The sequence below is a fragment of the Gadus macrocephalus genome, chromosome 10, assembly GCF_031168955.1.
Source record: "Gadus macrocephalus chromosome 10, ASM3116895v1".
NCBI classification, from domain to species: Eukaryota; Metazoa; Chordata; class Actinopteri; order Gadiformes; family Gadidae; genus Gadus; species Gadus macrocephalus.
In genome coordinates this window covers 19001795-19025328 of record NC_082391.1, presented here as the reverse complement: position 1 = coordinate 19025328, position 23534 = coordinate 19001795, and the positions used below count along the sequence as shown (strand labels likewise).

Here is a 23534-nt window from a genome sequence, read left to right as displayed (position 1 = left end):
TGATTTGGAACAATGGACTGGTCCGGATCAATCTATTGATCATGATCAAAATGCTGATTGTGGTCAAAGTATTCATCCTGTTCATTGCATGGGTCCTACCTAATGTACTTATTCAGATCAATGAACTGATTCTGCACAATATACAGATCTTTATAATTTCTTTCCAGTCAATGCACTGCACAAGAGCATTGTAATGATTCCATTTGATGAACTCCAGCCAGTTGTTTTTTGGCAGCACTTAAGAGTTTTTGTAGCTACTCAAGTATTGATTTTATGATTTGAGGGTTTTCCTCCTCCCTTGTAAGGCGCTTTAGATAAGTACGCCTGCTAAATGACTAAATGTAAATATAGTCATTACGATCATTCGCTTCAATGTTGCTCAAAGGCCTTGCAGTTTCTGAGGGATTCATCTGATGCACCTTTTCAATACTTTTTCTAGTATTGAAAAGGTCTGGGGAAAGGAAAACAGGCCTACTTTACAAAAACAATAGGTTGTTTTATTAGCCTTAGCTATTGATTAGCCGAGCTGGGCATTGGAACTAGTCTTTTGACTCTCTCTCGCTCCCTCTCTCCCTCTCTCTCTCTCTCTCTCTCTCTCTCCCGCTCTCTAGGTACACGCCGTCTGCCCGGCTGTCGGAGGTGGTGTACGACTCCACCCTGGTGACCTTCACCTATGACGAGGCTCTGGGCACCGTCAAGACCATCCACCTCACCCATAACGGCTTTATAAGCTCTGTCCGCTACAGACAGACAGGTAGCCGCACACGCATGCATGAACACATTCTCAATCTTAGACACACACACACACACACACACACACATACACACACACACACACACAAAATACTTTACTTATTTTTTTTTTTATGTTTTATTATTGTTCTTATATCTTTTGTTAAGCACATTGATTTGCACTTGTGTATGAAATCGGCTGTATAAATAAACGTACCTTACCTTACACACACAGGTGCATGCAGATGCATGCACACATACTGATACACGCGCATGTGCAAATGCACACATTCTTAATGTTGAACACACACACACACACACACACACACACACACACACACACACACACACACACACACACACACACACACACAGACACACACACACACACACACACACACACACACACACACACACACACACACACACAGACACACAAACACAAGGACATACATCACACACACTATCCAGTACTCTCAATCACAGACACAGACTCTCACTTACATACACACATACATCCGCACATACACACACACACACAAATACACAGTGACACATTAGTTATTTCAAATTTCAGTAAATGGAGCCTACCATTAGCTGGAACTAGCGAAACCTGACATGAAAAATAATTTTGCCATCTGGTCCTCTTCAGAACACTTGTGTCTGAGCGAAACAGATTTTTCCATTGTTGTCGATAACCGTTGGTTTATTTGAGACACCGAAAACTGCCTTCCGAAGGCCGGAAGGCATTGTGGTCTACCACAATGCACCATTGAGCCCTGGTGCTGCTTGTACCTTCCTCCACCTCTACAGTAAACTGAGACCTCTAAATCACACTCGCTGTATGCGTGACTTAACATGATCACAATTGTTGTTTGCGTGAACAAAACTCCATCGCCCCTGCTGAATGTGTGTGTGTGTGTGTGTGTGTGTGTGTGTGTGTGTGTGTGTGTGTGTGTGTGTGTGTGTGTGTGTGTGTGTGTGTGTGTGTGTGGTTAGCTGGCGTTAGGTTGCTTTGTCTTTGTCTGACTATGTCCGTCTATGTATGTCTTTTCTTTCATTTTGTTTTTCACGTGTGACTTTTAATTATTGCAAATGCACATGTTTGCATACGCCTATGTGTGTGTGTAGACGATCGATTCATAATAATATTTTTTTCCCCCGGGCGGTCAATCAAAAACCAATTACACGAAAATATTGTTTCAGTGCCACAAATGGAAAATTAATTAGAAACACAATTAGAACAACTCACATATCTTGTTCTGTAAGTGATTGACTTTGCAGCCTTGGCAGATACTGTAATTCAAGTCTTTGTGGAGCACTATGATCTTCACTATGTGGTCACACCATCACCAGACTATCTTGATTGGTGGCTCAAGGTCAGGTGTTGCTAATCTGCCAGGCCCAGACAAAATATCTGAATTGGATGATTGTGTGTGTGTGTGTGTGTGTGTGTGTGTGTGTGTGTGTGTGTGTGTGTGTGTGTGTGTGTGTGTGTGTGTGTGTGTGTGTGTGTGTGTGTGTGTGCTTGTGTGTGAATGTGTGTGTGTGTGGGGGCGTGCGTGCGTGCGTGTGTGTGTGTTGTGTGTGTCTGTCTTTCAGTGTGTCAGCGTGTGTGTATCAGTAGTGAGTTAGTGCATGAGTCCCTCTGTTAGTCAATATCTGTGATTGTGTGTTTGTGTGTGTGTGTGTGCGTGTGTGCACATTTGTGCGTATTAGTGTGTGTGCATGCTTGAATCCATGTGTGCGTTTGTGTGTATGAGCATTAGAGCGTGTATATGTGTGTGTGTGTGTGTGTGTGTGTGTGTGTGTGTATGAGCATTAGAGCGTGTATATGTGTGTGTGTGTGTGTGGGTATGAGCATTCGTGCGTGTATGTGTGGGTGTGTGTGTGTGTGTGCATGCATGTGTGTGTTTATTTGTGTTTGTTATCACTCTGCCATGAGTCTGAAAGGACTCACCTTCCTTTAACTGATCTCATTTCAGAAGAACAAACGGCACTGCAGCGAGCTCAGATAGTGGTAATTGTCCCTTTTGTTGAGAGAGGGGCACACACACACACACAGACATAGAAAGAAGTTAGGGCAACGAGTGAGAGGGAGGGGGGTGAGAGAGGGAGAGAGAGAGAGAACAAGACAAAGAGAGAGAGACATAAACAGAAAGGGGGAAGGGGTGCTGAGGAAATAGAGATGGAGACAGTCTATAACTTCCCTAGCTGCCAAAGTCTAATAGCCTATACCTTACCCTCTGTGATCGTCTCATTTCCGCTATTAGCGCAAGTTTAAAATCAACAGTTAAAAATAATAATAAAAGGAATTGTATAAAGAGCGTATGCAATGCTGATGCAGCTCTTCACAGGCCCCGGCACAGAGACAGTCCGTCATTTTAACTGCGTTGGGAGTCATCCCAAATAGCACCTTAATGGTCTTTCATTAGCAGAAGCCTATCTCCAGACGGAGAGAGACGCGCGGAAGTAGCTAGCATCAGGGGTGATGAATGGTGTTGTTAAAGTTGATGTGCAGACGTTAAGGAGCACATTGCCTCCATCACGGCTATTGTCTTAAGATGTCCTTATCCCCTTCTTCGTATTAAAAGGTCAACGCTGGGAAATGGCGCAACGATAACGGGGTGGGGGGGGGGGAATAGCACGCGGGCGCGCGCGCCTTAGCGTGTGCGCGCGCTCGTCAACGACGTTGAATTAGCGCTCGAGTTGGACAGAAGTTGTACTTTACAGGCCACTTGAGTTTGACCATTTTCTGTATGTGTGTGTCTGTGTGTGTGTGTGGGGGTGTGTGTGTGGGTGTATTTTTTTTTATATTTGTGGGTTTATAGAATCCAAATAGACCATTAAATTCACCAATATTTACCATTTTACCAACAGACGCTTTTATTATTATCTAAAGCGGCTTACAGAGAAATGCGATTCTGGGGGGTAGGTGGGGGGGGTTCACCCAGTCACCCGTCTCCTTCCTCCGGGGCCTCCGGGGGGGGCCCTTAACGTCCACACACCCGGTGACGTGTCTCCTTCCTCCCTGACCTCCCCGGTCGACCCACAGGGCCGCTGACGACCCGGCAGATCTTCCGCTTCAGCGAGGAGGGTCTGGTGAACGCCCGCTTCGACTACAGCTACAACAACTTCCGGGTCACCAGCATGCAGGCGGTGATCAACGAGAGCCCGCTGCCAATAGACCTGTACCGCTACGTCGACGTCTCCGGCAGGGTGGAGCAGTTCGGGAAGTTCAGCGTCATCTTCTACGACCTCAACCAGGTACGAAGGGGCGAAGGCGCCTCTGGGGTCAACAAAGGGAAGAAAAAGGCGGGAGTAGCATCGAGGAGGGAGAGTGACCCGTGGTGCTCTTCTGGCCCGGCTTTTGGCCTTAAAAACACTGAGTCAAGAAGTTGCGCTTGGTGTACGCCTCGCTTTGAATCATTAAGGGAGAGAGAAGATGTGCATGAGGGACCTTTTACCCTTTAGAAAATGTGTGGATATAAAATATACTGAAAAAGCTCTGGAGCTTATAAGCCAGCAATATCCCATGCTCCCACAATGCATTTCAGGAGGTGAGCCCAAGTAGGGTCGTGTGCATGAGGCTGGTAAACACTCTCATAGCATTTTTTTCCCACCATTATTTTGTTTGATGTATTTTTTCCTTCCGTTTGATTTTTGAAGTATCAGAGGGAAATGGCTCTTCGGTAGATGCTGTGTTTAGGATTTGATGATTGGTTGGCGACGGAGAGATGGAGCACCGGTGTAATGTATACCGTGGAGTGGAGGGAAATCACATGATGCACAGCAGAGGCTGAAATCAAAAACGCTCCTCAAAACAGGGATCAATGCCCGCGTAAGGTGCATATTTCAGTCCAGACGAGCGACGCGGTATGGGCCGGGCAAAGGACACGCAGCACATCAGGACATCGACCTCAGAGAGAGTGTGCATGAAAGCTAGCATGGAAGACAGAGAAACCAGACGCAGCTTAAAAAAACACTTTGCATTGCCATGTGTTGCCGCTGTTCTTCTGCAAATCTGGGTTTTGTTGTGAAATAACAACACCTCTTTGCAGAGGTTTGAAACCTTCAACAAGGCCTTTTGGGGTCAAACACCACATAAGTAGCACAGAACGTCAATGGAAAACATTAGAATGGAGAAGATATCATGAAATGCATAAAGCAACTACTCTTGTCATTATGAAATATGATATAAAAATAATATTATAATAACTGAACAACATATATAATATATAAATAAAAAATATGTATGCATACATTTATATATAATGCATACACATAATGTATGTACATCAAATATACATTATATTATTAATTGAGGAGTAAAATGTTACCCGTACCCTGCACCCTACCCTCTCGTTCCACCAGTGATACGCTTACTACAGGTTGAAAAACCCTGCTTGGAGGATGATGAGGCTAACCTATTTCTGCTGGCTATCGTGTACGACGATGATAAGGCTACACAATAAAGCACAACCTCGAACACACTTATTTCTTTCTTGTTTGACTGTCGCCAAATAGGAATATGAGAAAGGAGAAGTTTTTTGGTTACTGATATTCGATTTAAAATATCCATCATTCCCAACATGTCAACAACCAACCATTTCATATTTAGCATTATTTTAAATCTAACCCGAACCCTAATTTCAAATAAGTGAAAAAATGAAATATCGCCTTAACCCAACATTTTCCGACACTGACATCCGATTTCCTCCTAAAAAATCAAATTCCACCCTTTGTACTGTTTCCAACGCCTTTATCCCCTCCAACCCTATGCCCCAGGCTTCCCCCTTGCTCCGCCCCCTAACCCCTATCTCGCCGTGTGATTGGCTGCAGGTGATCACCACGCACCTCATGAAGCACACCAAGGTGTTCAACTCGTACGGCCAGGTGGTGGAGGTGCAGTACGAGATCCTCAAGTCCATCGCCTACTGGATGACCCTCCAGTACGACGCGGCCGGGCGCACCACCACCTGCGACATCCGCGTGGGCGTGGACAGCAACGTGACGCGCTACGCCTACGAGTACGACGCCGACAGCCAGCTGCAGAGCGCCTCGGTCAACGAGCGGCCGCAGTGGCGTTACAGCTACGACCTCAACGGGAACATCAACCTGCTGAGCCACGGCACCAGCGCCAGGTACGCTGTGCTCCCGTCACGCTCACGCCCCGTGCCCACTACCTCCGTCCGTTGACCGATCCCCCCATTGACTTTGAACGGGGACGGACGCGCAATGCATTGTGGATCCGTCCGTTCCGTTGGAGCCTTTCGGCTCCGTCAAAAAGTTTGAAAAATGTTCAACTTTTTCGGCGGCGACGGATCCGTCATCCAATCAGATCGCGTATGCAAATTTAAACACTGTGACGCGACTCGGGCTCTGACGATACTGGAAAGCGGGAAAAGCGGGTCATCTTGCATCGCAACAAGCAGGAAGAAGCGGGAAGAACCCGGCGAAGCGATTTGATTGGCTGACGGATGCCTCTGCAAAGACTACTCCCCCATCCGTCAGCCACGCCTTCCCACGTCCGTTGACTGACGGTGCAGTGGGCATGTAGCGTTACGGAGCTTTGTAGGGCTGAACGATTTGGGGAAGTGATATCATTGAGATTATTTCGATCAATATTACGATTGCGATTTAGTATGCGACTTTTGTCCTGTATGACCAACACAACATTGGAAGCAGTCAACATATAAACTGCTGCTTCCCTTTAGGCCAGGCTTATGTGTCGAGATGAATTGATGCATGAATTGATATTGTAACACCTTTATTGAACCATTGAATTGTAAAAGAAAAAGAAATATGAATCTTACTGATCTCCAGTCAGTAACAAAGTCCATAACAACTAGGAAAAATCCCCCCTAAACAAATTGATGTTTATTTTTTTATCGAAGCCTTTGTGATTTGCAAATCGCGTTCTATTACATCTTGATGTCGGTTTGAATTTGATTAATCGTTCAGCCCTAGTGGTTTGTGTGTTTGTTGCTCGTGGGCAACTGCCCGAGCCCCAAAGAGTTGTTTGTTGTTGCTCTTGTTTCTCATCTCATCCTGTAAGATGTGGTTTTGTGTAGCTCTGCTTGCTAGCGTATCCTGTTCTTGTGTCGTTTGTGGGCTGCAGTGAAACAAGATGGATGGCTTCAAACCTCACCGTGAGGTTCTAAGCAGCCACATTCAAAATAATAATTTCAAGATATTATTATACTATAAATGGAGCCTACCAATATATTATTATAACCCCCTGTTTAGTTTTCTTGCGATGATCACAGGGCTTCGGTGAGAACTCGATTCTAATTAGTCCATCCCAGCACTCAGCGGTCTGTTATTTCTGAACAGCGGACCGCTATCAATGCTATCAATAACAGACCGTTGCAACGGATGATTTTCCAAATTGTCAAATCCAACAGACCCTATTCTAATAGCGGAAGCAATGGATTAAATCAAAATAATCTTTTTTATATTTTATAGTTGATGTCAAACGATTGAGTAAGCAGCCATGTAACAAGCGGGATAACATACAGCACGCCCGTCATCACCGCTAAATACCGCTACTTCCCCCCCCCCCCCCCCCCCAGGCTGACCCCTCTGCGCTACGACCAGCGGGACCGCATCACGCGGCTGGGCGAGCTGCAGTACACGGTGGACGAGGACGGCTTCCTGCGGCAGCGCGGCAACGACCTCTTCCACTACAACTCCAACGGGCTGCTGACGCGCGTGCTGAACCGCGTGTCCGAGCGCGCGGTGCGCTACCGCTACGACGGGCTGGGCCGCCGCGTGGCCACGCGCACCAGCCAGGGCCACCAGCTGCAGTTCTTCTACGCCGACCTGGCGCGGCCCACCCGCGTCACCCACCTGTTCAACCACAGCAGCAGCCAGATCACCTCGCTCTACTACGACCTGCAGGGCCACCTCATCGCCATGGAGCGCACCGGCGGCGAGGAGTACTACGTGGCCTGCGACGGCACGGGCACGCCCCGCGCCGTCTTCTCCAGCAAGGGGCGCCTGGTGAAGGAGGTGCTGTACACGCCCTACGGGGAGGTGTACCAGGACACCAACCCCGAGTTCCAGCTGGTGATCGGCTTCCACGGGGGCCTCTACGATCCCTTCACCCGCTTGGTGCACCTGGGGAGGCGGGACTACGATACGCTGGCCGGCCGGTGGACCTCGCCCAATCACGAGCTGTGGGCGGAGCTGAGCGAGGAGCCGCGGCCGTTCAACCTGTACACCTTCAGGAACAACTGTCCCGTGGGGAAGGTGGAGGAGGTGACGCAGTTTACCTCTGGTGAGCTGGATGCACGCACACACACACACACGCACACACGCACACACGCACACACACACGCACACACACACACACACACACACACACACACACACACACACGCACACACACACACACACACACACACACACACACACACACACACACGCACACACGCACACACACACACACACACACACACACACGCAAGCACGAACATTGATGTAAGCATGGACACGGATATACACACATTTACACACAAACACACGCATGCACACAGACATACACACGCATGTACACAACCACATACGTATGTACACAGATACACTAAAGAATGTACGCACACAACACAGACACACACAGAAACGCACACATAATATATGCAAATATGTAACATGTGAGCGTTTGAGTCGCTAAAATTGCGCAACTCTGACAGCATTTTCCTCCGCAGCTTCAATGTCACCGATACACACGTGTGTGACTTTCTATTTTTATCTTCCACGACTACAAATTCCACTGCCACATGTGCTTTGATTGTTTTTTTTGCTCCACTAATACCTTCATACTCAACACTACACGACCGGAAGCCGATCTCGTACGGTTGGAACGTCTTACCCAAACACCTCCCCATCACCATCATACCTGACACCCGCAAATCATCCAGTGTCCCAATTCTCACAGAGAGTCAACAGCCCCCGTCCGCCCCCCTTCACCCACCACAGCTGCAAGACCCACTCAATCACACCGACGTGCGTTCTCACATCCGCCGCTGAAAGAAAGAGAGAAAAAGAAAAAGAATACATAATTTTGCTGCTGTGATGCTCAGCACTTTGGGCCGCCTTTTCTACAGTTGGAATAAATAAGATGAGATTCATTCTTATATCAATAATGAGAATGATGATAATTATTATGATTTGCTAGTTTATTTTCCAGAAAGGCGAGAATAGAGCTTAACAACAGTGGGGAGACGAGATGAAGAGAAGGAGTCTATAACAAAGCCTGAGTCTGTCTCTCTGATCGGCCTGTTTTGCTGTGTTCGTTTGTTTGGTGTGGGTTTATTATCTATTTTCTCTTAGCTTTTTGTGTTCTTAACACAGACAGATGTCCCCGCCCTCTTTCACCCCCTCACTCCCCCACCCTTGGTGCTCTGTTCCGGTACCCACTGCTTCCCTGGCAAACAACGTGGAAACCAAGTAGACAATAACATGAGTAGGAGGTGTCCTCATGTGTGTGTGTGTGTGCGTGTGTGTGTGTGCGGGGGGGTGTTTGTGTGGGGGGGGGGGGGGGGGGGTGTGCATGCGCATGTGAATGTTCCATTTACTGATCTTCCGGTTAATTTATGGGGCATCCACGGTTCAGATGTCCTGGGTTCTGGCACAACCTGCTCCAAATCGGCCCGGTATTCCAACTGGAGAGAACATTGACATCACCCCCAACAATGCCTTCTATTATCCCTGCCACAAATGATACCCACACACTGTGTGTGTGTGTGTGTGTGTGTGTGTGTGTGTGTGTGTGTCTGTGTGTGTGTGTGTGTGTGTGTGTGTGTGTGTGTGTGTGTGTGTGTGTGTGTGTGTGTGTGTGTGTGGTAGATGAAGTGCGCGTCTCCATCTACCAGGAACACACACACAGACATGTGTGTGTCTTTGTGTGTGTGTGTGTGTGTGTTTGGTAGATGGTTTGCTTTATTAGTTGTTCAGTGCATCAAAAAGGTTGACACTTTGTGAATACTGGCCATTAATTTAATATGTTTATGTATTGTCAAATATGTGCCTTACCTGTTCTCTTTGTGTGTGTGTGTGTGTGTGTGTGTGTGTGTGTGTGTGTGTGTGTGTGTGTGTGTGTGTGTGTGTGTGTGTGTGTGTGTGTGTGTGTGTGTGTGTGTGTGTGTGCATCTGTGTGTTTGTGTATGTGTGTGTCCAGATATTGGAAGCTGGCTGCAGCTGTTTGGCTTCCAGCTGCACAACGTGGTCCCAGGCTTCCCCAAGCCGGAGGTGGGCAGCATGGAGCAGGCCTACGAGCTCATGAAGACCCAGACCAAGACGCAGGACTGGGACTCCAGCAAGGTAGCGTTGATCAACAGGATGCTCCATCAGTACTGGATATAATAACCAACACAAATATATAAAACTATTTATAATAGAAAAAAAAGAAATATATATATATATATAATATATATATATTTTTATATATATATATTATAAATAGTAGAGAAATTAATAATTATATAACCATATATAATAAAAAAAATATTATTCTATAATTTTTTTAATTTGTATGGTAATTATTATTTTGTGTTGAATATATTACTTCTTATTTTACCACTTCTACTACTCAATGCCTGATGATAATATAATTAGTAATATAATTAATAGTAATATAATAATAATAATAATAATAGTATAGCAGTAGTAGTGGCAGAATACTGTTAATAATTACTTATTTACTAAGTTCTAAGTCTACTGAGCACTTTAATAATATATACCCAGAACATATGAACAGGGTTCTTTCTGTGAATAAAGCCTGTATCCAGAAGTACAGCGTGTGTCCTGTGACCAGGTGGCCCTGGGGATCCAGTGCGAGCTCCAGCGCCAGCTGCGGAGCTTCATCTCCCTGGAGCGCCTGCCCCTGGTGTCGCACCCCGTGGGCTCCACCTGCCACCGGCCCCTGCACCCGCCCCCCTTCGCCACGCGCCCCTCCCTGCTGGGCCCCAGCATCCGCTTCGCCGCGGCGGCGGGGGGGCGCGTCACCGCCGAGGTGATCGGCGTGGCCAGCGAGGACAGCCGGCGCGTGGCGGCCATCCTGAACGGCGCCGTGCACCTGGGCGGCCTGAGCTTCAGCGTGCACGGCTGCGACACCCACCACTTCCTGCAGTCGCGGCCCGTCGAGGAGGACCTGGCGCCGGGCCTGGGCCTGGGCGGCCGCGTGCTGGACAGCGGCGTCAACGTCAGCGTGTCCCAGGTGAGCGCCACGGTGGGCGGGCGCACGCGGCGCTTCGCCGACATCGTGCTGCAGCAGGGCGCCCTGTGCCTGTGCGTGCGCTACGGCGGCAGCGAGGAGGAGGAGCGGGCCCGCGTGCGGGAGGAGGCGTGGCGCCGGGCGGTGGACGGCGCCTGGCGGGCGGAGCGCCGGCGGGCGGAGGAGGGGGACGCGGGGAGCCGGGCGTGGAGCGAGACGGAGAAGCAGCAGCTGCTGTCGGAGGGCCGCGTGGGCGGCTACGAGGGCTACTACTCGCTGCCCGTGGAGCAGCAGCCGGAGCTGTCCGACTGCCCCTCCAACATCCACTTCATGACACTCAGCGAGGTGGGGGGCAGGTAACAGAGACAACCACCGGGTAGCTCCTCCTCGCTCCTCCCGCTTGGCCACGCCCTCCGCCGCCTCCCCCCCTCTCCCCCCCCCCCCCACTACAGCCCTCTGCCCGAGCCCATACCCTAGCCCCATACCCTAGCCCCATACCCTAGCCCCATACCCTAGCCCCATACCCTAGCCCCCCCCCCCCCCCCCCCCCACCAAAGACTGCCTGTTTGTACTTTCACCCCAAGTTTGTCCTACTGTTTCTATACTGTATCAAAGAAGAACCGGAACACGAAGACAACAGAGTTAGAAGTAGTAGAAGAAGAAGAAGAAGAAAAAAAACACAAGGAGGTGGGGTTGCGGGGGGAGGGGGGAGGGGGGAGAAAAAAATCATTTCCAAATGCCTTTAATTGTGACAAAATGATGGTATTTTATTATTATCGTCCAGTTTTGCCAATTTCTAAACAGTGGCACAAGCAGTGTGATTTGGCCGTGGCTTCGCTTTTTGTATCCAGACTCGCCTGGGAGACGCGCGGGGCCGACTGACAGACGGACTCCTACTGACAGAACGACAGACTCACACACACTTTCCCCCTGCTCCCTTCCGACGCGGTTCATCAGAGGGGTGCTGCTCATCTGTCGAACTTCAGCGGAGCTGTGGAAGTTAAAGACAGCAGGGTGAACCCCGACACCATGAGGAACGAGAAAACACCACCACCACCACCACAAAACAATCCTTATCCCGGCCTGAACTCAGATAGATCAGGAGCTCTCTGTTTGCAATTTGAGTTAAATTAAATGGTTTACCTCGGATATACTATCGTTTACATATTGTACAAGAGAGGCCTTGTCGAGTCTCGACACCCCTTTAGAGAAGCGAAAACCTGCGTGTTTTCCCGTCTTTCGGTGTGTGCTCCAACAGTAGTTTGTACGAGTGCGTTGCATATACTAAGAACAAGAATGTACATAGAGAGAAAAAAAAAAGCTCTACTGGAAGTGATGTTGTTCATAGGTGTCAGTATTGTTAATCAATAGAAAAATTATTACATTTTTTTGCAAAGAAATTATACATGGCTATAGTAAATATTCTCGCTGAAAAAAATCTGATTTTATTGGGTTACAGTGCTAATTAAAGTAAATATGTGTGAAACAACAGATTTCTTTTTTTTTTGGTGGGTGGTGGGTGCTTGCTTGAATGATGCTCATCTGTTGTTGCTTGTGTAGTCATTTAAAATGCGCTGTACTGTGATTATAGAGCTACATTCATTTAGGAGCAAGCCTCTTGCTCTGCAATGCCCAAAGCCAGATTGTGGATCGAACCCAAGACCCTTTCGGCTAGGGCAGGGGTTCTCAAAGTTTTGACAACTGAGGGCCAATTTAGGAACCCAAAATTTGACGGGAAACGCCGTCAGCATCCCAGTGGTGAAAAAAAACATTGCACCCGCACCGTGGACCTCTGGGAGTGAGGTCAAGTGAGGTCTAAATCATGAAACTGAGGTTCACCCTTTCAAAGTAATGTACAGCCGGATTAAAACAAAAAAATGTAAAAGGATTTAATTGAAAGCTAGAGAGAGTCGAATTTTCTCTTTGTATTTATTTATATTTGTTTAAATTAATATTGATAAAATAAAAAAAAATAAAAAAATAATAATAATTTTTTTATAACTTACATAATTATGTATGTCATTGCGGGCCGCCAGGAATGATTCCGCGGGCCGCCATTGGCCCGCGGGCCGCACTTTGAGAACCAATGGGCTAGGGGGTTGACACCACCCAGCTAAACTGCTGCCTTATCACTCCATCCTTCTCTCACATCTGTTGCCTCTTATACTTCCCTTTCTCACGTTCTACATGAGAAAGGGAAGTATAAGAGGCAGCAGATGTGTCTCCTTTCCATCTCGGCGCTCGGCGCTCGACTTTGGTCTCGTTGTTTCTCTCTGGAGGGGACATTTGTTCAAACCCCAAATATGTGCCATCGTCATCCCCTGGGCTGAAGGGGCGCGAGGTGAACGATGCGTGCCTGAAACCCTCCCCCAACCCCCCCTGTGTGTTCCTGTCAGAACATAATGCAGGAGAGAGGGAGGGAGGGAGGGAGGGAGGGAGGGAGGGAGGGAGGGAGGGAGGGAGGGAGGGAGGAGGGGGAGAAGGAGAGGGAGCAAGGGAGATGGAGGGGAGGGAGTGAGGGAGAGGGATGGAGAGGGAGAGAGAGGGAGGGGAGGAGAGGGAGAGAGAGGGGAGGAGAGGGAGAGAGGGGAGGAGAGGGAGAGAGGGGAGGAGAGGGAGAGAGGGGAGGAGAGGTAGAGAGAGGGGAGAGGGTGAGAGAGTGAGGGAGGGGGAGGAGAGGGAAGGAGAGTGACGAGGAAGAGGCAGAGGGGTTGAGAGGAATAGGAGTATATGACAGCTGAGGCCAGGCGACCCGGTGGTGGGGGAAGAGAGAGGGCACGACCCCTGGAAGTCGGATTCAGCCTTCTCCTCCACCTTCGTGATCCGGCGCAGGAGACTCTCTCCCCGCCCGCTGTCATTAGCCCGGAGCCAATCACAACCACCGAGCACGTCCGCCTGCCGACCCTACGCCTAGCCACCATTTAAAAAAAGAAAAGAAAAAAGAAACTGAAAAAGAAACAAAAGTTTGAAATGAAATGTGTGTTTAATTCCCCCCCCGCCCCCCCGCCGCCCCCTCATCCTCCCACACACAATCACACACAAACAGTACGCACACACACACACATCCAGGCCATCTGCCCATCATTAATGTTTGCGTTGCCTCGCTCAGCGCTGTGAACGACAGAGCGAGAGCTCTAACTGGGAGCAGGTGATGAAGGGATAGCTTCCTTAGGATGCCAGCCAACACCTTGCCTTTTAAACCATATGCTCCGCTAGATGTTGTTCCAACTAATGTGTATGGCGGCGGCGGCGGCGGCGGCGGCGGCGGCGGCGGCGGCGGCGGCGGCGACAGCGGCAGCGGCAGCCGCGCTTCGCTGAACGAGATGGAGGGAATCGGTTGCTAGGAGACAGCCGCACTTTTCCCCGGGAAAATAAATATCTGCGCTGAACGGATGCAATCTACTCCCTCCTCCCCTCCCACACCTCCTCTCGCTCTCCTTCTCGTCTCGCTGTGTTTCTTTCCGAGTCGTCTACATGTCAATCACAAGAAGGGGAATGATACATTATTTTCTATTTTATGAGAGTCCGTCTTTCCTTCCGTGGGAAATCAGCATTTCAATATGTCAAATTGAATTTTGGTAAGCCATCATATGGAAGGTATAGAGTTGCTGCGCGTTTGTTTCCCACCTTATTTAAATCGATTATATCCTCCGATGTGCTTTCCTAGGCCATCTACTTTCCTGAATTGTGAAGAGAAAAATAGCATAATATCACTTGCTTACTTAGGCTACGTGTGTGGTAATGAATATTAATTTCATCCAAGTTCTATATTTCACGTTTAAACCACAGATAGGCCATATTGGCCCATTAGTAATTATTGGCTATTTATCTTGCCACAAACCCAGGGGAAATAACAACAGACGTGCAACAAGCACATTTTGTTTCTTTAATCCAAAATGAAACACCAGGATATTGTTGATATTTGTAAGACAAACGCAAACAAAGTAAAGAAATAAAATCCAGCCATCACACTATTAACAATATTAACATTTAACATTTACAATAAACCCCTTCCCCAACCACCGACACAGAAGCTCCCCGGCGAGTATCCCCTACCCACTGGTGTTGCTCCGTGGGCTTTTATTTTTTCTTGACACATTGTATCTTATAGCGCAGCATGATCTTGCTGTATCTCTTGCCCGGTGGGGGGTCAGGCTCGCTGTAGGCGGACGGCACTTCCATCGTTTCACGCTTCTCGGTGACCTCAGACCGGATCTTCTGGGCCAATGACCAGCGATCGGGGGTGATGGGGAAATACAGCGGTATCGCAATCCCTTGGTCAGGTTTCTGTAAGGCCAGTATCAAGTTTGCGATATTCCGGAAATGCCGTTTTTTCCACACCATCAGCGGTCTGAGGAAAAGGAGAGATGGGGGTCAAGTCGACAGACGCTCGATCGGCCATCGCTACATCAAACCCCTGGGGGGGGGGGGGTTCTCTCTCTCTCTCTCTCTCTCTCTCTCTCTCTCTCTCTCTCTCTCTCTCTCTCTCTCTCTCTTTCTCTCCATCCATCCATCTCTCCCTCTACCCCTCCCGTTCCTGTCCCTCCCCCCTCTCCCTCTTCCTATTCCTTCCTTTCTTCTACTCTTCCTCCTCTTCGTCTCTCCATCCCTCCCTCTCTATCCTTCTCTCCCTCTCCCTCATCTCTCTGTCTCCCTTGTTCTCTCTCAATCTAGCCTTCTCTCCTTATCTCTCCATCTCTCTGTCTCCCAGGTCCTCCCTCTGTCTCTCTCCATCTTACTCTCTCTTTCTCCTCAATCCCCCCTCCCTCTCTGTTGCTGAAATGAGTCCTTAACTCAAACAGATTCCACTCATCACAAACATCAGATTCTTAAAGGATTCTGAGGATATTACATTGTTCCATGCTGCTGCCATTTTTTGACGTGACTTTTAGGGTTGCTTTAAAATATACTACCAGGACTAGCATTATTTACATTTCATTAAGTTAATCCACTTTTCTAAGACCCTAGACTGTAAGGCAAGTTCACTATTCCAACACCCCTGTAAGCCAAGTTTGCTTTTCGGAGACCCTATGTGCACTGCCCAGTTTTTTGTTGAAGATTTTAAAATAGAGCAGATTTACTGAGCCTGAAGGGAGCCTCCACAACCAGATCGGTCTTTGGTAATAAAAAAAAATTCTGCATGGAGCTGTCTTACTGGAACCAACAAGAGATACTGGCCAACCAGAGATATAGGGGTATTTATTTCAGGATCTCTCGATCACATCAGTCGATCCGAGAATAAGCATTCAATATGATGGCCTCGTCGTGTACAAAGTCAGAGGATAGACCTGTCCTAAAGCTCTTCCAGGAAATGGATCCGCTTTTACGTTTGTTTTGGTGTTTCAATGAGTTAGAATTGAAATGCTGAATAAGAGAAGCATAACTCTTTCACATGTTTATTTATATATTCAGAATGTTTAAATATGTTTCTGCATATCTTTCGAGAATTTGATCCCAATGGGGGAAAAATAAATCAGATATTTTTTAAGCAATTCTGCACTTTTGGACCAATGTAGTTAAATGACATGAATTGATGTGTGCGACGGCAGCAGAGATGGTTTTAGTAACCTTCCAGCCATCGTTCCCCCTTGGCGTCTGCCTTGCGTAAGAGGACACGGAAACATCTATCAACAGGATTCATCAATATTGTTTTTTTCTCTAACATTGATCTTTGCAGTTGTACACAGTTTTATCCTAACCGTATCAAAGATAACACGGGAACAGACCTGTGTAAAAAATATATAAATCGGAAACTTCTAAATCGAATCAATCCATTACAAAACAATAAAGTGTAAAAAAAAAAACTGAATAAAGTATTTCCATTTTGTCAACTAAGGACTTGTATCATCTGTGAAGGGGGAAATAGAATAATGTATTTTCTTTCAACCTTTCCTGAAGACGTCAGGTATTTTGAATAGTGAATATCTAAAAGCAATCTATTTTATGGCGTTACGTAAAATATTTGAAATGCAAATTCAATCACTGCGCCTCATGGCAATGTGTTTTAGATAGTCTTTCTCTCCATCAGCCAATCACAGCCTACAGGACTTCCATCTCTGCTTCCCCACAATATTTCATTAAAAGGATTGATACGAGAATAATAGAAGCTTTTATTGAGCTTTTGGTAATATTCATGTAACTTAGCTCTCTCTCCTTCTCCATTATATTGATGCTGTCAGTAAAGGGACAGAAGTTTGTGTGTGTGTGTGTGTGTGTGTGTGTGTGTGTGTGTGTGTGTGTGTGTGTGTGTGTGTGTGTGTGTGTGTGTGTGTGTGTGTGTGTCTCTGCATATGTGTGTGCATGCATATGTATGTGGGTGTGTGTACACATGTGTGTTACAGTGTGTGTGTGTGTGTGTTTGTGTGTGTGTTTGTGTGTGTGTTTGTGTGTCTGCGTATGTATGTGCATTAATACAGTATGTGTGTGTGGTGTGTGCACATGCGTGCATATACGTGTGTGTGTGTGTGTGTGTGTGTGTGTGTGTCTCTGTGAACATGTGTGTATATGGCATATATCTGTAGGTGTTTGTGTGCGTGTGTGTGTGTGTGTGTGTGTGTTGAATAGTTTTTACAATGACGTTCAAGGTTTTACATGACGTCTCTATTAGCTCTGTTTCTCACCTCACTCCTTTGACAGGTCAAATTAGTTTTTGAGTCCATCTCGAAAGTGTCAGGGTTATTTAGGAACAGGTAGGCGATAGGCCTCATGCGTCATGGATTTAGACCTTTCTAAGATTAGATGCCTGATACGTTGGTTAACCCTTCATAACATTTCTGAAGACCAAAGGTCACACACCAAGTTCTGTCTCGAGCATAATGAGAGCCGGGGTCGGAGAAAGCACAGAAAGGCAGAGAGAGAGAGAGAGAGACATTGAGCAAAAGAAAAGTCTTACATCAGCTGTCCATGAGCCGTCCACATCCAGCCGCAGTCTGTATGTGTAGACACAACCCTTGCACCTACGGACCACAAAGAAAGAAAAGTTATTGACATTATTCGGTTTTTATTTATGCTTTATCTGCACAATGCCCCCCCCCCCCCCCCCCCCCCCCCCGCCCCACCTGAAACAAAACAAGTATGCAAAAAAGATTAGCCGTGAGTGACAAAAATAAATAAACAAATAAAAATTCCCAGCAAATCAGACTGCGTGCGGGGACTGTTGGGACGACGGTAACAGCCTAATAGAATTGAAAGATCTGCTGAATTGGCACTGCAGCCGCAGAGTACTTGTGCCACCATTGCACCACTGGAGACAGATATTGCGTCCGTGTATGTGTGTGTGTGTGTGTGTGTGTGTGTGTGTGTGTGTGTGTGTGTGTGTGTGTGTGTGTGCGCCACATGGTCTTGTATCTGTGTGCATGGTCGTGTGCATGCACCTATGCCTGTGTACCTTTGCATGTGTGTGTGTGTATGTGTGTGTGTGTGTGTGTTCATGAGTGTGTGTGTGCGCGCGTGTGTGTGTGTGTGTGTGTGTGTGTTGTACTCACAGCACGCACAGACAGTAGACCCCAGGCATGCTCTCGCTGTTGCGGATGAGGTAACAGCCGTCCGTCCGTCCTGGCCCAGCCGTCGCTCGCCTTCCTCCTTGCCGATGGCTTTGTGGTAAACAGACAGCTCCTCCATCACCCTGCTGTGGGCCCTCCCTCTAAAGTCCCTTCCACCTTGTGCTACTGCTCCGCCAAGGCTTCCCCCCCTCTCTCTCTCTCTCTCTCTCTCGCCTCTCCTCCTTCTGTTGTCTCTCGCTCTCTTCACCCTGTAAGTTCTCCCGGAGGCCTAGCCCTTTCTCTGGGTTGCCGGTGTGTCCAGGTGAGGTCCCGGGGTTCCACTTGGCGAGGTAAAGCCCAAAAGGTTGTCGGCGGCGCCGTTGACACGATGTCAGTGGGCACTCTTTCTGACTCTTCTTCTACGCTCTAGAAATGCGAGAGCTGGCAAGCCAAGTGTTGGACCCCCTCACCAACCTGCACCACCTGTACCGCTGAACTGGCACGGCCTGCTGTGAACGCTTACTGACTGACACTGTGTGCGAGGTGTCATCTCTTGCTCTCTCTCTCTCTCTCTCTCTCTCTCCCACAGTCTCTCCCGCTCATTCTCTTTCTGTCTGTCTCACTAATTTTTTTGCATAAGGAAATGGTGGTTGATGGTATGCAGGAAATGACCTCGGCATGACTCAACAGCTGGTTATTAGAAAAAATCACACACGTCAAAGTGTTTCAATGGCCTTTAAGATCCAGAGGCTTCAAGTTAATTTGTCACTTATATCATGAAATGTACGTTCTCCGTTAAGCTTTATAGTCCTATGAATAGCCCTCTACCTCCAACTCACGTTGCCAGCGACGACAACACAGGGTGGAAAAACATGTTCCCTGTCACAACTCACTGATCTGTCTTATAATAAACATGTGGCTAAGACAACCCACCTGTTCCTGCGCCTCGTGAAGGATGGTTAAGTGGGGATTTTAAACAGAAGTAAAGCAACTCTTCACTTTTGTCCAATTTGTGTTAAAATGGATATATAGATTGTGGCATGCAAATAGAGTCAACTGATGATTAAGTGGGCCTTTTTAAGGGACTGATTAATTGATTGATTAGTCACTCACTGAAAAGACCGATGATGGAGTCGTTCAAAGTCCGACCTATAGCTTTGGTTTGTTTTATTTGTGCGCCGTGCAGTATATTATTATTTAAGATCTGGGAGCTCCTCAGTCAGCAACATGGCGTTAGGCCTATTTGTTCAGTTAAATGGAACCAGTCGCACTTGTTAACATAATCCCCCTGACTACTGTAACGTGTGGTGGGCTGGTCGAGAACAGCGAGGTCTGCCCTGCGGTTGTACTGATGTAAAATCACACAATATTCTTTTTTTGTCAAATTCATTTGGGAACCGGTTTTTATACATTCAGAATTGTACATGAGTCATCTGTCTGTGTCTCAGCCTTTTCTCCCGTGGCCCAGACAGATCATGAGCACAGGGACCTTGGGGCTGTATCTTCAAACGGCGGCCATTGGCAGCCATATGTCGGCAGCACAATGGCGCCCTCCAGTGGCATGATATATTAGTCCTTTATTATCTCAATTCCTATTCAAAATCGTTTTTAATGTAAAAACATAAAATAAAAATAACGAATGTGCATTATTGCTAAAAATAGGAATATGTGTTTCATAATTTGCAACACTTGAATCCAAACTGTGAAAATGCACCCAACCAACTGGCATGATGATGGTCGTATCAGCAGAGCTCAGTGTTGCCACGGTTTGCCTTATTGGCTCCCGGTCCACAGACAAGACAAGCCAGGGTCAATGCAGAATGTGTCCAATCCATACAAGACACAGATAGCAGAGCGCGATAACTCATCGATTCGCCAGAGACTCGCAGATCAGACCTGAATGTCAACAAACAGAAAGTGAACCGGAGACTGCGTGTCTTCATAAATAGGCCTACGTCAAACGCCCGAGATTGTTGTAAGCGGAATTGATACGTACGGAATGCATGATAATGCTGTTGGTGTGTGTGTGTGTGTGTGTGTGTGTGTGTGTGTGTGTGTGTGTGTGTGTGTGTGTGTGTGTGTGTGTGTGAGTGTGTGTGTGTGTGTGTGTGTGTGTGTGTACGTCGGCCCCATCTCCCCCCCACTCTGGTCCATCTGTCTGGTAATAATCCGTGACCTCTCACATTCACAGGTGTGGAATGCATGCCGGCCTGGGCCCAGCTGCGGGTTTGTCTGGGGGTACAAGATAAACATTGATTAGGCACAATGACGCACGGCCATAATAATCAACCACTGACAATAAATAAATCAACGTTTGTTTGAGAAAATATGAGTCCTTTATTTATCATGTTGATGTGTCTAAAACGATGATAAAAAAACAAAATAATAAACGGTGCAGTGATAGCTTTTGCCCTTGAAGACGTGGATATATTTCAGACAAACCCCGCCGTGTTTTTCACCGTTATTTTCACCCGTCCCCGAAAGCCCAACACCCGATTCATAAAAAAAAATACTGGCGTAGTAAGAGTTAACATTCCTTCTCCCTTATATCTCACACGAGACCTTTTGCCCCCCTGTGCGCTCCTATGAATGTCTCTCAGTCAATCATTAATTACCCGTTAAGTGTAACTCAAGCATCACACTTAATACAGTTCAACAGTCTCTCGACGACGCTGTGGAAACTCTCTTGTCTCTGGGAGCCGCGGCAGCAGAGGCAGATCGCAGGGGGGGGGGGGCGGGGGGGGGGGGGGGGGGGCGGGGGGGGGGCGGGGGGGGGAACCCCCCAAAAACTGAAAATCCATCAGTGTATTCCCGGCGCCTCAACCAGGGCCAGGTCCTTGAGGTCACTGAGTTTCCATGAGAAGGAACTCAGCCGGGTGCTGAAGGAGCCCCTCTTCTGGTCGCCCGGCTCCCCGCGGGGGCCGAGGCACGCACACAGCCCCTTGCACAGGGCCCCCAGCCGGGCCCGGAAGTGGTTCCCGATGAAGCAGTAGAGCACGGGGTTGACGGCCGAGTTGGAGAAGCCCAGGCACAGGGCGAGCGCCGTGAGGTTGTGGACGCACCAGTCCAGCAGGCAGCCGCCCCGCAGCACGCCGTGGCTCCTCAGCAGCTCCAGCAGCGTCAGACAGTGGAAGGGGAACCAGCAGAGGAAGAAGGCCAGCACCACCGCCGCCACCGCCCACAGCACCCTCTCCAGGCCCCCGCCCTCCAGGGACCCGCCCCGCCGGGACCCGGCCGCTGTGCGCGCCGCGCTCCGCCTCGGCCGAGGCGCCGGGGGGGCGCTCTGATGTACCGCGGCCCCGCTGGGAGTCGGCGGGTCCCGGGGGGCCGCCCAGCCCCGCGCCCCCGCCCGCCCCGGCCAGCAGATGCCGACCGATGACGCAGTAGCAGGAGGAGAGCGCCACCAGGGGCAGCAGGAAGGCCAGCGCGATCTTCATCCAGGCCAGGCCCAGGTACCAGTTCTCGTGGGGGTAGAACACGGCGCAGACCTCCACCCCCAGGGTCTCGTAGTGCCTGGTGTCCCGCAGCACCAGCGTGGGCGTGGTGCACAGCCAGGCCAGCCCCCACACCACCCCGCAGGTGACCTTGGCCCGCCGGGGGTCCCGGCAGCTCTGCGAGCGCAGGGGGTGCACGATGGCCAGGTAGCGGTCTACGCTCATGCACACGATGAAGAAGATGGAGGCGTAGAGGTTGAGGTGGAGGACGGCGCCGCACAGCTTGCAGGCGAGGCGTCCGAAGGGCCAGTGGAAGCGCAGGGCGTAGTAGACGGCCCACAGCGGCAGGGACAGCAGCAGGAGCAGGTCGGAGACGCACAGGTTCAGCATGAAGGTGTTGGCGACCGTCTGGCGCGCCCTGCCGTCCCGGGCCAGGACGCACACGGCCAGGGCGTTCCCCGCGATGCCCACCAGGCAGATGACGCCGTAGACCGCCGGGATGAGGGTGTTCTGCGGCAGGGGGGGCCACCCGGGGCAGTCGGAGGAGCCGTTGAGGAGGCCGGCGGGGAACGGGGGGGCGGCGGTGGAGTTCAGGAGACCCTCCATGGGCGGACGCGGGTGACTTTATGGGGGGGCGGTGTCTGCCTTTGATCGGTGTGTCTTTGGTCTGCGGGGGGGGGGGGGGGGGGGGGGGGACACAGGACAATATTGGAGGTCTTCAACTTCTGCCAAAAAAAGACCTCACATCGTTGTTCAACTTTGTCATGGCTTAGTCTCCACTTTGTGAGGAAATCGAATTAAAAGCTTTCCCGGGTACGTCAAATAGATGTAAATGAGCTTTTGTAGCGATTAGATTACAGGGGATGATGTCTGGGCCCAAATAACGGGGGGAAGTCATCAAATGAACAGCGTTGGAGCATGATTCATGGTCGCTGATACAAGAAGGACCACTTTTAATTAGAGAATCCGGTCTTTAAATTTAAAAATTATCACAATATATGATAAAACGAACCATATATTCTTCAATACACAACATTATGGGTTGAATATCAGCATTGAATGAACAAGTAATTGATATATATAAGTAGTTACGCAGTTTATTTTTGGCAATACCAGCTATCATAAAAGAAAAAAACAGCAATAAAATGAAACACACTAGACTTTTTACCCACAAACAATACAAATATCAAACTTTATTACCTTTTGGTGCTCCAACTCCCCGTCCGGGATGCCCTTTTTCTTTATTTTTAAAGGTCTGCTATGAAAAGTCCATTCCTTGATAGTGTTTATGGTTTAGCGGTCCTCAAGGTAAGATTAGCATGACAGGCCCATTCAGTGTCCCCCTGTCCTCTGGCTCTAGGCTCGGGCTCTGGGTGTGAGAAAGGAAGCAGGGAACTGGGAAGGCACTGAGAAGGCAGATGAGGTTGGGGGTCTTATAGGCCCCTGGAGAATCCTGGTGGGTTGCACAACAACCGGGAAGTTGCTTACGCGTCATGTTAGCATTGCTGTGAAAGGGAGGCTGGACTGTACCTGGACCCATGCCAAGCAGCACAGAGAGAGAAGGCCAGTCCAGCTCTGTCAAAAACACACTACGCTGATATGTACATAAACATACTCTCCCACACAAACAAATACACACAGACACTGATGTACTCTATCTCTCTCCCT

The 23534-nt window shown here is 48.7% G+C and overlaps 3 protein-coding genes and 1 long non-coding RNA gene across 4 annotated transcripts in view; 1 reads left to right on the top strand and 3 right to left on the bottom strand.

Moving 5' to 3' along the window:
- LOC132466540 (teneurin-1-like) overlaps positions 1-11408 on the top strand; it is a 30503-nt gene extending 19095 nt beyond the window's left edge. The window contains exons 11-16 of the mRNA XM_060063791.1: positions 612-754; positions 3788-3999; positions 5575-5876; positions 7308-8014; positions 9917-10059; positions 10553-11408. Coding sequence (XP_059919774.1) covers positions 612-754; positions 3788-3999; positions 5575-5876; positions 7308-8014; positions 9917-10059; positions 10553-11311 — 2266 coding nt within the window. The 3' untranslated portion in view covers positions 11312-11408. The remainder of the gene's footprint in view (positions 1-611; positions 755-3787; positions 4000-5574; positions 5877-7307; positions 8015-9916; positions 10060-10552) is intronic.
- A 127-nt stretch (positions 11409-11535) lies between these two features.
- On the bottom strand, positions 11536-13124 carry LOC132466433 (uncharacterized). Its single transcript, XR_009527857.1, has 2 exons — positions 13036-13124; positions 11536-12615 (listed from the first exon to the last, which is right to left on the bottom strand). It is a non-coding gene; the product is annotated as an uncharacterized LOC132466433 (long non-coding RNA).
- A 1692-nt stretch (positions 13125-14816) lies between these two features.
- LOC132466416 (SH2 domain-containing protein 1A-like) lies at positions 14817-18571 on the bottom strand. The gene is given in 5 exon segments (XM_060063662.1): positions 14817-15283; positions 15285-15302; positions 17844-17907; positions 18436-18499; positions 18502-18571. Coding segments are annotated over 5 exon segments (468 nt in total). The 3' UTR covers positions 14817-15031.
- A 2174-nt stretch (positions 18572-20745) lies between these two features.
- Positions 20746-23274, bottom strand: LOC132466383 (type-2 angiotensin II receptor-like). Its single transcript, XM_060063593.1, is given in 3 exon segments — positions 20746-21782; positions 21784-22533; positions 23067-23274. Coding segments are annotated over 2 exon segments (1239 nt in total). The 5' UTR covers positions 22473-22533; positions 23067-23274; the 3' UTR covers positions 20746-21232.
- Between the last annotated feature and the right edge of the window lie 260 nt (positions 23275-23534).